Source organism: Pyrus communis, chromosome 9 (assembly GCF_963583255.1).
Source record: "Pyrus communis chromosome 9, drPyrComm1.1, whole genome shotgun sequence".
NCBI classification, from domain to species: domain Eukaryota; kingdom Viridiplantae; phylum Streptophyta; class Magnoliopsida; order Rosales; family Rosaceae; genus Pyrus; species Pyrus communis.
The window spans coordinates 23,361,421-23,373,856 of NC_084811.1; the positions used below are offsets into that span (position 1 = coordinate 23,361,421).

At 34.5% G+C, this 12,436-nt stretch overlaps 1 protein-coding gene across 1 annotated transcript; it reads left to right on the forward strand.

Moving 5' to 3' along the window:
- Positions 1–2,204: 2,204 nt before the first annotated feature.
- LOC137745812 (D-lactate dehydrogenase [cytochrome], mitochondrial-like) lies at positions 2,205–10,614 on the forward strand. The gene is made up of 18 exons (XM_068485824.1): positions 2,205–2,547; positions 2,643–2,718; positions 2,854–2,954; positions 3,149–3,197; positions 3,523–3,615; positions 4,027–4,141; positions 5,336–5,396; positions 6,405–6,441; positions 6,516–6,577; positions 6,682–6,778; positions 6,972–7,046; positions 7,124–7,232; positions 8,053–8,162; positions 8,594–8,656; positions 8,996–9,075; positions 9,217–9,347; positions 9,634–9,677; positions 10,208–10,614. The coding sequence occupies exons 1-18, from the start codon at positions 2,291–2,293 to the stop codon at positions 10,325–10,327; spliced, it is 1,680 nt and encodes a 559-aa protein (XP_068341925.1). The 5' UTR covers positions 2,205–2,290; the 3' UTR covers positions 10,328–10,614.
- Positions 10,615–12,436: the final 1,822 nt, after the last annotated feature.

Sequence of the window (12,436 nt, forward strand, 5' to 3'; positions counted from 1 at the left end):
TCAAAAGAAGCCCAAAATAATGCAAGGGTATTTTCATCATTTTAATAGTATTTGTTTAATAATTATTTCTTTTTGTGCATTTTTTTAATTAGTACCTCACAATAGGTTGGCAATAATGTGATTCAATCAGTTATTAATTAAATATTATTTTATCTATTTTTAAACACTTTTAAAACATCTTAAGATGCGTGTAATGCCGGTTATAAAAAAGGTATTTCGCACACACATAATAATGTGATTAAATTATTTGTCAAATGATTGTTTTTTTATTTTTATTTTTTTGAACAAACGGTATTATCTACATTAAAGGAGAGAGGGGTATGCTTAGACTCACAATAAGTTAGCAATAATATGATTCAATTAGTTGTTTATTAAATATTATTTTCTCTATTCTTAATGTAAATTCAATAGAATGTAGATGAAAATTGAATGATTGATTTTATTATGTAAATTCAACTGTTTTGATTGGTTTGTGAGGTGTTTTTTCTAGCATGATCTAAGATTACTCATTTACTTCAAATATTTGACTTTTTTTTTTTTTTTATCAATTCATACATATAAATATATTTAAAACATGTAAGTCGCGCGTAACAAGCTGTGATTCAAAAAAGAGTAGTCATAGAATTTAGGAGGTAGATTGTGTGCCCTCCAGTTACCATACCCTTCCCATCCCTTCCTATTTGTGCGGTCATGGCTAAGACACGTCAACATTTTATATTGATTTTTTAATAAAGATAATAAGACAAAAACCAATAGGAATATCAAATAGGGGTAACTTGAAATATGTCCAATTTTATAGCCTAACATTAAGATTAGTCCAATTTTTAGTTATTTTCTGATTAAGTTGATTTGTTTGCGTTGTGATTACTATTTTACCCTCCTATTTTTCCATGTTCTTTATTTGTATCATCAATCAAATTTTGTATATATTCATCTTTAATTATCCATAAAAAAAAATTCATTCTTCCGTTTCGGTCATCTTCTGCTGTAGGATATCTTGATAATAATTTTTGAATTTGGATTACTGATATCCTTTTTGTTTTATGTTCTTCAAGCTCATGTTGTCTTCTCTGATAATCAATGAGATACAAAGGGCTAATATTGCTTTTAATCACCAATGCACTGCTAAAAAAAATTGTAATTTTCTAGGTGTCTGAAATTTTCCATTTTTATTTGCTGTTTTCATTCCACCCATGTAGGTAGACAACAACAAATCAGTTATAAAAACTCAATTCCTAAATCAAAGAAAAAACACAAAACCCATTCAGGTACGTAAAAATATAGAAAAAATTCAATTCACACACGTAGTTTACTTTCATTCCACCTTATAGGTAGACAACAACTAAGACACAACAAACAAAAGGTGCTATTAAGCTACTTGTTCCACAAAACCCACCAACCCAATTAACGTGTATTTAAAAACTCAAGGCTCAAACTTCTATTGATCCTGGTTTAAAAATCTTTAGCCCGGATCAGTATTATAAACCCAATTTCACCTTAAAAAATGTCTCAAATCAAGTGCATATATAATCTATACCTCCACCCTAATAGGAAAATTATGGTTTCCTTCCACTCATATAGGTAGACAACAAAAGCAACCAACAACAAAGGATGAAAAGATAAAACAGGTGCATATTACCATACCAGTTCGCCAGGTATGAATATCCTTCAAAACCCAAACTCCTGCTTGCATTGATTGTTTGCAGGAATCATATTTATCCATCTCATAATTCGAATTTAAATTATACAAGCAGGAATAAGGAAGATTTTTTTTTCAAAATCATTGGAATCGACGAGATAAACTCAGCGCCCCCAAAATCGTTGGATTCTGGCAAATTCATTTCAAAAAATACACAGTGGCAAGTGCTGTAATTCGTTTGAAAATTATGGACATCTAAATAACTAATGTAGAGATATATTATAGGCCCCACCTTGGACGATGTAATACTAGTGGACTCCTTTCAAAATAGCCTTATAAAATTAGACCCATATTGACCCATATTAAAAAATCTTTATAAAATATTAACATAACTTAATTGTAATCATACGAATAAAAGAGGATGGGCAGGTAACGGTAGCATGAGGGTAGACAATCTGCTTCCTAAAATTTAATGGCTTGTGAAAAGTCAAAAAGACAAATTTTCAGAGCATGAAATAAAAAGTTGACATTTTGATTTGAGCTCAGTGGTCAGATAACACTAGAATCACCAAGCATATGATCTAATCAAACACCCAAATTTCGTTCATTTCTGCATTTCATCAACAAAATCTCTGTACCTCCTAAACCGCCATGGCCATGGCGTCGTGGTTCTCTCGCCTCCGCCGTTCCTCACAGCGCTTCTTCTTCACCTCCTCCGCCCTCCGAACCTCCATGTCCACCAAGCTGGCGAGAACCCAAAATACAACGAACTCCGAGAGCCCCAAAACCCCATTTCTCTTCTGGTCGAGCTCGCTGATTCCGGTCGCACTCGCAGTGTCAGCCGGATCGCTTGCCCTCCGCCCCCAATCGGACCCATCACTTTGTGAAGCCCCCAGTGCAAATTCTCGGTAAATTTCATTCATTTCAATCAAATTTGAAAGCTTTTTCTTGTTTCTTGTTGGTATTGATTGGTTATAGGCTCTCTCTCTCTGATCGCACACAGCAACGAGTTTGTTGTTAAAGGGCTGCGCAAGGAAGTCCCACAAGAGCTTGTTGATGAATTGAAGGATGTTTGTCAAGTATTGCATTCACCCAATTTGGCAATCTGTTCAATTCATTGTTCTCTTTCTTTGATTTGAAAATTCTTGTTAGTTTTTTAACTGAGTTTATGTTGATCGTGGTAAATTGATAGTGGTATTTGGTGATTTTTATAGGATAACATGACAATGGATTATGAGGAGAGGTATAACCATGGAAAACCGCAGAACAGCTTTCACAAAGCGGTTAATATTCCCGACATCGTTGTGTTTCCGAGGTGAGAAGCTTGCTTCATTTGCTTCAATGCCACCTGCATATTGCGTTTTCCTTTATGCTTCACGACTGCCAACTTTAGATTGAAAACTCTTCAACATGTGATGATAGTTTCCGTACAAAGATATGCCCTTCAAGTAATATTATGTACTTAATTCTGATTTTCTCCACAAAATGTGTTTGGATTCATGATTTCAGGTCTGAAGAGCAAGTTTCTAAGATAGTCAAGTCATGCGACAAGCATAAGGTCTGAATTTCTTTTTCCTTCAATAAAGGATTAAAGGTTTTTTTTTTTCTACATTTTCTGTTAATTTGTGCTACAGCTCATGCTTTTCTATGTTTACAACTTCATATTTCCATTGGATTGTTCTTTATTTGAAGTTTATAATTTGGATTATGATCCCAATAATATAGTGAATATAATTTCTCACATGAACTTCCAGATTGGTAACAACATATGATTAAGCCCACATCTTATCTTGTGTATATTGTTTCTTAGATTCACAGGTTTCGGGATGATTAAATTCCCCTTTAGAAGTAACGAACTGGTTTTGCTTTTGTTTGTAAAACAGGTTCCAATTGTACCATATGGCGGGGCTACATCCATTGAGGGTCACACCTTGTCTCCCAATGGAGGTGTTTGCATTGACATGTCATTAATGAATGTATGTATATGCACACAGTGCTGTTTAGTATCAGAATATTATTGAAATTTCTTTTTCTGTTTCAAGATATCACTTTGTTCTTCTGCTGATTGGTCTAGTGTCGGTCCTTAATTTTTGTAATAAGTAAACCTCATAATAGTAATCACATTTATGCAACTAACTAAGGTTGTAGAATGATTACTCGTAAATTTCTTAGTAAAGCTCCAAATTGTCTTCAGTTGTGAACATATACCCGGAGCAGATACTTTCTGTTTAACCTATATCACCTTTTCCCTCGGACAAATTCACACCAGAAAAGAAAAGTTTCTAGGCTAGATTATACTATGAGTGTGTCTAATTCATATCCCTCTGTGTACATTTCCCTTTTCTACTGTCATCCTGATATTCCCCCCATTTTGTTTCAAATTTTAGCATGTTAAAGCATTACATATTGAGGACATGGATGTTGTTGTTGAGCCTGGGATTGGATGGATGGAGCTGAATGAATACCTGGCTCCTTATGGTCTATTTTTTCCCCTGGATCCAGGTAAATTTCTTTTATGTTTTCTTTTTGCGCATAGGTTGTCAGACAATGTAATATATCCCTGGATATATAAGTTGTTTCGAGTTTTATTCGCTGTACTGTTTTGAATAATTTTTCAAATAATTCATAGCAGTGGTGCATTGTGAATGAAAAACTCTATCTGTAGCTGTATATAGGCAATGCATGTGTTAAAGAATTCTCTGATAATACTACTTTAGCTTGTCTTAATGCATATGTAAATTTGGTTCTCTCTTGCTTCACAACCTATAGGATAAATTTTTTACCTTTTAATATTGTGGGTTAAAATGTATTGGACAATTTCAAGATCAGTTTGACATGGCAAGGTTTCATCTTACATATTCAAGATTTTTGAATAGGAGATTGGAATCTTTATGTGCCTTAATCTCTCTACCTATTATTTCTGTTAGAAGTGATACTTAATACATTGTCAAGTTGGAGTTTTGCATTTGTGAAAATCTTGTCTAATATCGATCCAATTGAGCTCTAGTGTTTTCTGTCCATGCTTACATGCTGGTATGGAATTGTAGATCAGTTCAATACATGGGTAGAGATTTTCTTCACATGCAATGTTCATATGGAAGAGACCATTTCTTCTAACCCTCAGATTCCCAAAGAAGATTATAGGTTTGTGTTTTCTGGGTGGAGTTAATGATTTTTGGTGGTTGTTATATGTAGGAATTAGAAACACTGTTTAAAACTTTACATTTGCTTAACTGCTTAAAAGTTAATCTGACCCTAGTACCTTATATTTCTACAGCCAGGCTGGAAACAAACCACAAGAATGGATAATTTAGAATATAGTTCTGTTTACTAAATATATTGTTGCTAATCAAAAACCTCACTTGGATAATATTGTTTTATTTCAGTCCTCATGATATGTGTTTATCACCAGTTTACTGTTTAATGTGCATTTTCTATGATCTTTAAAATTTTTGTTTGTAAGTGTTATCCTTTGGTGTTGCCATGTAGCCTTGAGTACATGGATGATAAATTGATAATTGAAGGCATGCTCCTTAAGTTAATGTAATTGTTCGTTTTTATCTTTTGTTGTATTAGTATCACTTAATACGCCGAGAGTAACAACATACTTGTTTTGATGTGTTTCTTTCCACCACAATTTGTCCTCGTTCTCTCCTATGTCAAAGTTTTATGTATTTCCTATTTGTACACATGCAGGGCCTGGTGCAACAATCGGAGGAATGTGTGCGACACGTTGCTCTGGTTCCTTAGCTGTTAGGTAGTTGCTCTGCTGTTTTAACTTTTAAATATTTTATGGATACAATGACATAAACACATTACATTTGATTACCTACTGGTGTACCTGCAAATTTAACTGAATAATGGAGTTTGGCTCTCTAAGTAGTGCTAATTAACCTTGTTTACTAGGCTTTAAACCATAGCCTTTACTTTTGACGCAAGAAAATCTTTAATCACCTACTCAAGTGTGTCTTGTTGAAGTTATTGGTCTAAGCACATATGATGGTGTCACCCTAGTTTTACCCATTTTTTAATGTCGTGATATCCTGAATCTTGGGATGTCCAAAATAAACAAATAGGAGATTTAATATATATACACAATATGTAAGATATATCTCAGAATATTAATCAATGAGACCTGGAAAGTTGCAATGATGAATGAAAGATTTTTTCACATTAGTCTTCCGGACTTTCTTGATCCTGCTGTCCACTTAGTTTTGATCACGTTAAGATCTCTCTCTCTCTCCTCCTCTGTCTCTCACTCCCTATCTCTTGTCACCAAATAGTAGCCCCATCGATCTTCGTCATAACCAAACTTCATATCTCGAACCAAGCCTGAGGAGACTGCTTGAGACCATATATCGCCTTTTTCACCTGAAAACTTTCCTTTCCTTCCCCTGAGCTTGAAAACCTTGTGGAGGTCTCCACGAAGAAAGACCCTTTTGACGTCGAGCTGACGCAGTGGCCAAGATCTGTTAGCTGCAACTGACAGAATGAATTGTATGGAATTGAGTTTAGGTTGTCCACAAGAGCAAATGTCTCGAGATAATCGATGCTATTGGAATTGAATGATTCCTTCTTTGTATTAAGCATTGACAGATACCATTGAGTAACAGATGCCTTTGATTTTAAACTTTATACAATTAATCTGTGATTATCTTATCATTTTGCACTATTGTTTTTTTATTCTATCAATGATTCCATGTAAAATTTAGTTTCATAGGTCTAGTTTAATATTGATTTTAATGATTTTGTTTTTAGCATGTAGGTATGGAACCATGCGTGATAATGTCATTAGTCTCAAGGTTTGTCAATTATCTTGACTGATGCTTGACTCAAATTTGTAATGTTTGTATTTCTTATGTTGTTTATCTTCCAGGTAGTTCTTGCAAATGGAGATATCGTTAAGACTGCATCTCGTGCTAGAAAGAGTGCTGCAGGGTTTGTTTTCTATTCTATTTTATTTTATAACTATGTGGTTGATCTTTGAGTAGTTCTCCCCAACTCAGGCATGTTGTGAACATTAAAATTTTTGCACATCATAGGTATGATTTGACCCGCCTGGTGATTGGAAGTGAAGGAACACTTGGTGTAATAACGGAAGTCACTCTACGCCTTCAGAAAATTCCACAATACTCAGTAGTAAGTTGATAGGTCTATTACTATAACTGATAAGCTTCATTTATTTGAACATCATGACCTCGTTGGACTGTTGTATGATTTTTGTCTTTCAGTTGATTACTTCGAGCCGTTTACATTATCTCGAATTACAGTTACGTTTGCAGGGTATACTTGTGTAATTTCATTCTGTTATTAATATAAATTTAAATTGTAGGTTGCTATGTGTAATTTCCCTTCAATTAAGGATGCAGCAGATGTTGCTATTGCTACTATGCTGTCGGGCATTCAGGTAGAGTTTTAGGCGCATATTACGTATCTGAATTCATGGTTCAGTTTCTTGACAGAGTTCTTCTTTATAACCATTAGGTTTCACGGGTTGAACTACTAGATGAGGTTCAAGTGAGGGCAATCAACATTGCGAATGGGAAGAATTTTCTTGAAACTCCAACCTTAATGTTCGAATTTATAGGCACAGGTAAAATGAGGTCTCTTATTTTTCATCTTGACTGTCATTTATTTTTGATTTTTGATTTTTTTTTTTTGGCTAAATACATTTCCAGAAAGGAGAACATCTTAATCATTGAGATAACTGCACCGCATATAAAAAACATATCTTTGTTTAAATCTTATCTATTGATGGTTTGACACAACAAGGAAAATGAGGAGCAATCTGGCAGTTCATGATCGTTTATGAGTCCTGACTGAAGTAATTAAATTGTTTAGGTGTAGGATCACAGCTTATTTATGATAAGTACATAATGGTGGTTTACTGGTTTGTCTTCTAAAGGTTTGTGTTTGCCTCATGTTTTGGCCACTGCGGGTTTTGTGATTGGACAGGGCTATACCAGCACCTAGTCATCATTATTTGCTGAAATAAATGGGGATAAGAAGAAAAGAAAAATGAGGGAAACAAGAGAATATGTCCAAGAGGATACCAAAATGCTGTGATTGATTGCCTTCTTCCATATTAATAATTGGAAATGGGCTAGATATTTCATATACTGTTTAGTAGAATGCTTTTTTTTTTTTTTTTTTTTTTTTAATTTTTATGCTCTTTAGATTTTCCAAGCATTGTGAAAGGAAACTATTTATGGATAATTTTCTCAAAGGTCTTGCCAGATTTTTCTTATCAGTCCTAGTTGAATATGCTGAGCAGGGAATAATTAGTTTTCAATGCAAAGAACTAGTATTTTCCATGGGACAAAAGGCTTTAGTTTGTTGACTCCCTACCATTTAGTGCCCACTGCCTTCTTTCTACTGTTGTAATTCGTGATTAATTTTCTTTCTGTTTTTAGAGGCATATTCCCGTGAGCAAACCCATATAGTTCAACAGATTGTTTCTGAACACAATGGCTCAGACTTTGTTTTTGCGGAAGACCCTGAAGCTAAAATGGAACTCTGGAAGGTAGTGAATACATAATTGGTGTATGATAAATAAATGGAAAAGATGTATGATAAATAAATGGAAGTCCTTTCTTGTATTAGTTGGTAAATTATCTCCTGCTATCCTCTATAGGCACTTACAATTTTCTTTTGTTTCACTTGTACTTAATACAAAGTCGCACCATTTGCAATTAGTACTTGTATCACTTAATTGGGCAAAATTAATTCTGCATCATAAATATGTGGCTGCTAGTCACTTCCATTAATGGAACTCTGTTCCTAGCTGCAGTGATTGTTCACTCTTACAGCTTAAATTGCTACTCGATTTCAAATTGTTGTAATACCTTACTTCCAACAAAGATGGTTGAGTTCTTTGATAGATTGAAGCCAGAGGCTTGATCCAACTCATCCTTGTTTTCATTTTCCCTATTTAATTCTCTCTTTTACATGTAGATAAGGAAGGAGGCACTCTGGGCATGCTTTGCAATGGAGCCTAATTTTGAGGCAATGATTTCGGTAAGTTGATATCAATGAATCTGAAAAAAATTCTAGACTTTTAGCATTTGTTCACACAGTTGCATAATATTTTTTTAATAGTTAAAAACTTGTTGAACATGCTTGTTTGCTCCTACAACAATCACTTTTAGGAATCCTACATTCTAAAAAATTGTCAAGTTTTTCATTCGAGTTCCTGATAGTTTCAACCATTTTCTTGCCTACTAATTCTCATCATTTGTAAGAATGGAAGTACTATAAATTCAAAGAATTAGTTAATGGGTTACTAGAATGACATTTTTCTGGCTGTTTTGTTAAGTTCAAATGGTTCTTTTTAATTTTTACTTTTCATATATGCAGGATGTATGTGTTCCTTTATCATGTCTTGCAGAATTGATATCAAGGTCCAAAGAACAGCTGGATGCATCAGAACTTGTTTGGTAATGTCTGATCAAATGACTGTACCCCTATTATTCAGTAGAGAGGCGATGATGAAATATGTCGTGGTTCGCAAATAGCATGGAGGATTAAATTGGCTGACTATTGTTGTGCTTTTTTTAAAAACTTTTTCCGAACAACAGCACAGTTATTGCTCATGCTGGTGACGGGAACTTCCATACAGTGATTCTCTTTGACCCTAGCAACGAAGAACATCGACGGGAAGCAGAGAGACTGAACCATTTTATGGTCCATACAGCCCTGTCAATGGAAGGTATGGACTATCCTGGAATTCTTTAGAATTTCTCTACTCTCCAAGTCAATGCGTTGTTGAAGTAATATGCAATGTGGCTGTTATTGGTTATCCTTTTTGGATTCTTTCTATATTGTGGTTTATTAATTCCATTAAGTTTGTTAATCTAGTATCTTTACATGTAATAGACAACAGTTGATCTATCTCAAGTTAGTTAATTCTTTTTATATTTCGCTAGTCATGTATTATTATAACACAATGGTCGACGGGTTAGGGTGCTAAAAGTTGGTATTTGAAAACTGAGCAGGAACATGTACGGGTGAACATGGCGTTGGTACAGGAAAAATGAAGGTACTTGGTCTTCTGTTGACTTGTTAGCCGTTTAATTTAAAATAGGCATGCCTATATGCTTTGGAATCTGGAATCTATACATAAATATATTAGCCAAATGAATATTATGCTTGGTAACTGCCGTTTCTGGCCAATGTTGTGGGAGGTGTTAACCTACAGAAAATGTAGTGAGAGAAAGAAGATAGTCGAGAGATTCTAGAGAGAGAAGTAGAAAACAAAAACTTTCAGTATATTGATTTTCTTCTTAGCTAAGTAATCTCATACAACAGTATTTATACACTTCTCAAAGATCCTAACAAACTCTCTAATATGAATACAAGTGGCAGTATCTCAGCCACACAATATATGTCTATCAGGAGGCATATGTCGGCACAGATGGTTAAATCAGAAGCATAAATACTATATAGTGAAAGTTATGAATAAACTAGACGGACTTTGGGCGCTACGAGTAACAGAGTTGGTATATCATTAAATATAGGTTGAAGACGGAGTATTCTTTATTCTAAATGGATTCTCGTTTTTGGTTTCAGTATCTTGAGCAAGAACTGGGAGTGGAGGCTTTGAAGGCAATGAAAAGAATAAAAGCAGCATTAGATCCCAACAACACCATGAATCCAGGAAAGCTAATTCCTGCTCATGTTTGTTTTTAAGAGCTTTACTCCCTATGCCTACCATCTTCCTTCCCGTCGCTGTCGGAATTGAGAAATCAAGCTGAAATCATTTCGTATGATTCTCTTACGTTCTTATAATCTTAAATGGTACCCCATGCATAAAAGGATTGAGGTGAAAACATGTCTGCTAATCTTATTAATATTAAATTTTTCTCTTTTTTTTTTGCTTGTTTTCCTTGGAGAAAACGATTTGAAAACCAATAACATGCATTGGAATAACAAGTGCTGTGTGTTTTAATGACATCGGAATTTGTTAAGTCAGTTTAGATTAAGATGAGAGTCTTTTAGGAAATTGTAACGTTTATGCTTTCCTTATCTTTACTTAGAGAGATTTTTTTTCAATGTGCTCGGAATACGGGACGGTCCCGTATATATCATATGTTATTATACAAGTGGAGATAAGTTTTTTTTTTTTTTGTTTTCAAGTATCTCTCCACTTATTATATAACATATGACATATGTGCCCATGTTCTGAGCACACTGAAAAATCTCTCTTTATTTCCTTTAAATTATGATGTAATACAAGCATTTGGCAAACTTGATTGAATTGAAAATATATTTGCCTTGTGCAATTAAAGCGAGTGTTTCTCCTAAAATCAACCGTTTGGGTTGGTGTGAAGCCACGATTAGCGACGTGAGTGATTATGTTGTTCTTGGTTGAGTGATTCCCAGATATTTATCCTTGTTCTTTCGATGTACCCTTGGTTTGTCCTGTGTCAAGCATTGACGTGAGTTAAGAGTGCAAAAACCTCTAGTAACTGGTATCTAGTTCAAAGAGAAATGTAAACGATGTTTGTTTGAGTCGAATGTAAACGAGCGCTGGTAGTAAAGAAAATTTGGATGGGATGTGAAGTCCAAACTTTATGTTGTTTCCTGAAATTTCATTCTTCTATTTCCATTTCTTCCTCTCTCTAATGTCTTTCCATTAAATTATTTATCCCATGTTTTAACTTTTGCTTTTCTTATGCGATTGATATTTGGGGGAGAGGAACTTGAACACAGAATCTTGGGCGCAAAGACAAACAATCTTTAACTGCTTTAGTTATAAGCAAGGTTCTAAAATACGCTAGACGCTAGTTGGGAGGCGGGTTGGGGCCTAATGCCTAGGCGGCTAGACGGATTTAAGTAAATCTATTGTATTTCGTGTAAATAAGTGTCTATTTATACTTAAAATATATATAATTTTGTCATAAACTAGAAAATAGAATGACATATATATTATGAAGTATTGAAACATAATGAAAACATGGGAAGCAAACATATAATGTGTGTTTATTTAAGTGTTCAATAAGTCTCTTACAATTTATTGGAAACAATAAAATGCAGAAGGAAGGTTATCTACTTTCTATCTAAGTGAGTTGCAACCTAGGCAGGCGTCTAGACGGGTCTGGGCGGGCTAGGCGGTCTAGGCGGGCGTCTTAGCAGGTCTAGGTGCCCTTTCTTAATTTTCAAACGTCTAGGCATTAATTGGGACGGTGGCCAGCCGCTTAACGCCTAGGTGGGGATTTTTAGAACATTGAACACAAAGTACGGCTGTGTCATGAAAATTAACTGAGTCATGGATAAATCAATGGCTGTGATTCACCATGATTCGCCAACCTGTTACTCCTGTTATATAGATGAAATTACCAAAATGTGTATAAATATTGAAGAAACATTAAACAGCGATTTTTTTGCCATATTTCTTTAGGGAAAAGTTCATAAAAGAAGAAATGAGTTAAAAATATATACTCGATGACTTTGTCTCTTTTACGCTGACAACTAAAGACCTCAAAAGCAATACGAGTGCAAACAGGCGAAAACTGAAACGTTTTAAGCGAACAATTATGCATGTACATAAAATAGCACAACTAAAAACCCCAAATGACATTAGCAACAAGTGAATTAAGAGAATGTTTCCAGCAACAATGACATGTTTAGGCAAATACTGATGCATTCATTTGAGTAAAAAAAAATAAAAACCTAAGAAGCCATAGGCATTTATCAACCAGAGTGACTAGAGAGTTCACCACGTTCAAATCCTTTTAAAATCTATCATTTGATTATTCTGATGCTCCTTCATTGCTGAGACAAGAAAGCAATAAATAG

Coding starts and splice junctions, on each gene's coding strand:
- LOC137745812 (XM_068485824.1), top strand. CDS start 2,291: ATGGCCATGGCGTCGTGGTTCTCTCGCCTCCGCCGTTCCTCACAGCGC. Junction 2,719..2,853: donor AATTGAAGGATGTTTGTCAA/GTATTGCATTCA, acceptor TGATTTTTATAG/GATAACATGACAATGGATTA. Junction 9,076..9,216: donor GATGCATCAGAACTTGTTTG/GTAATGTCTGAT, acceptor TCCGAACAACAG/CACAGTTATTGCTCATGCTG.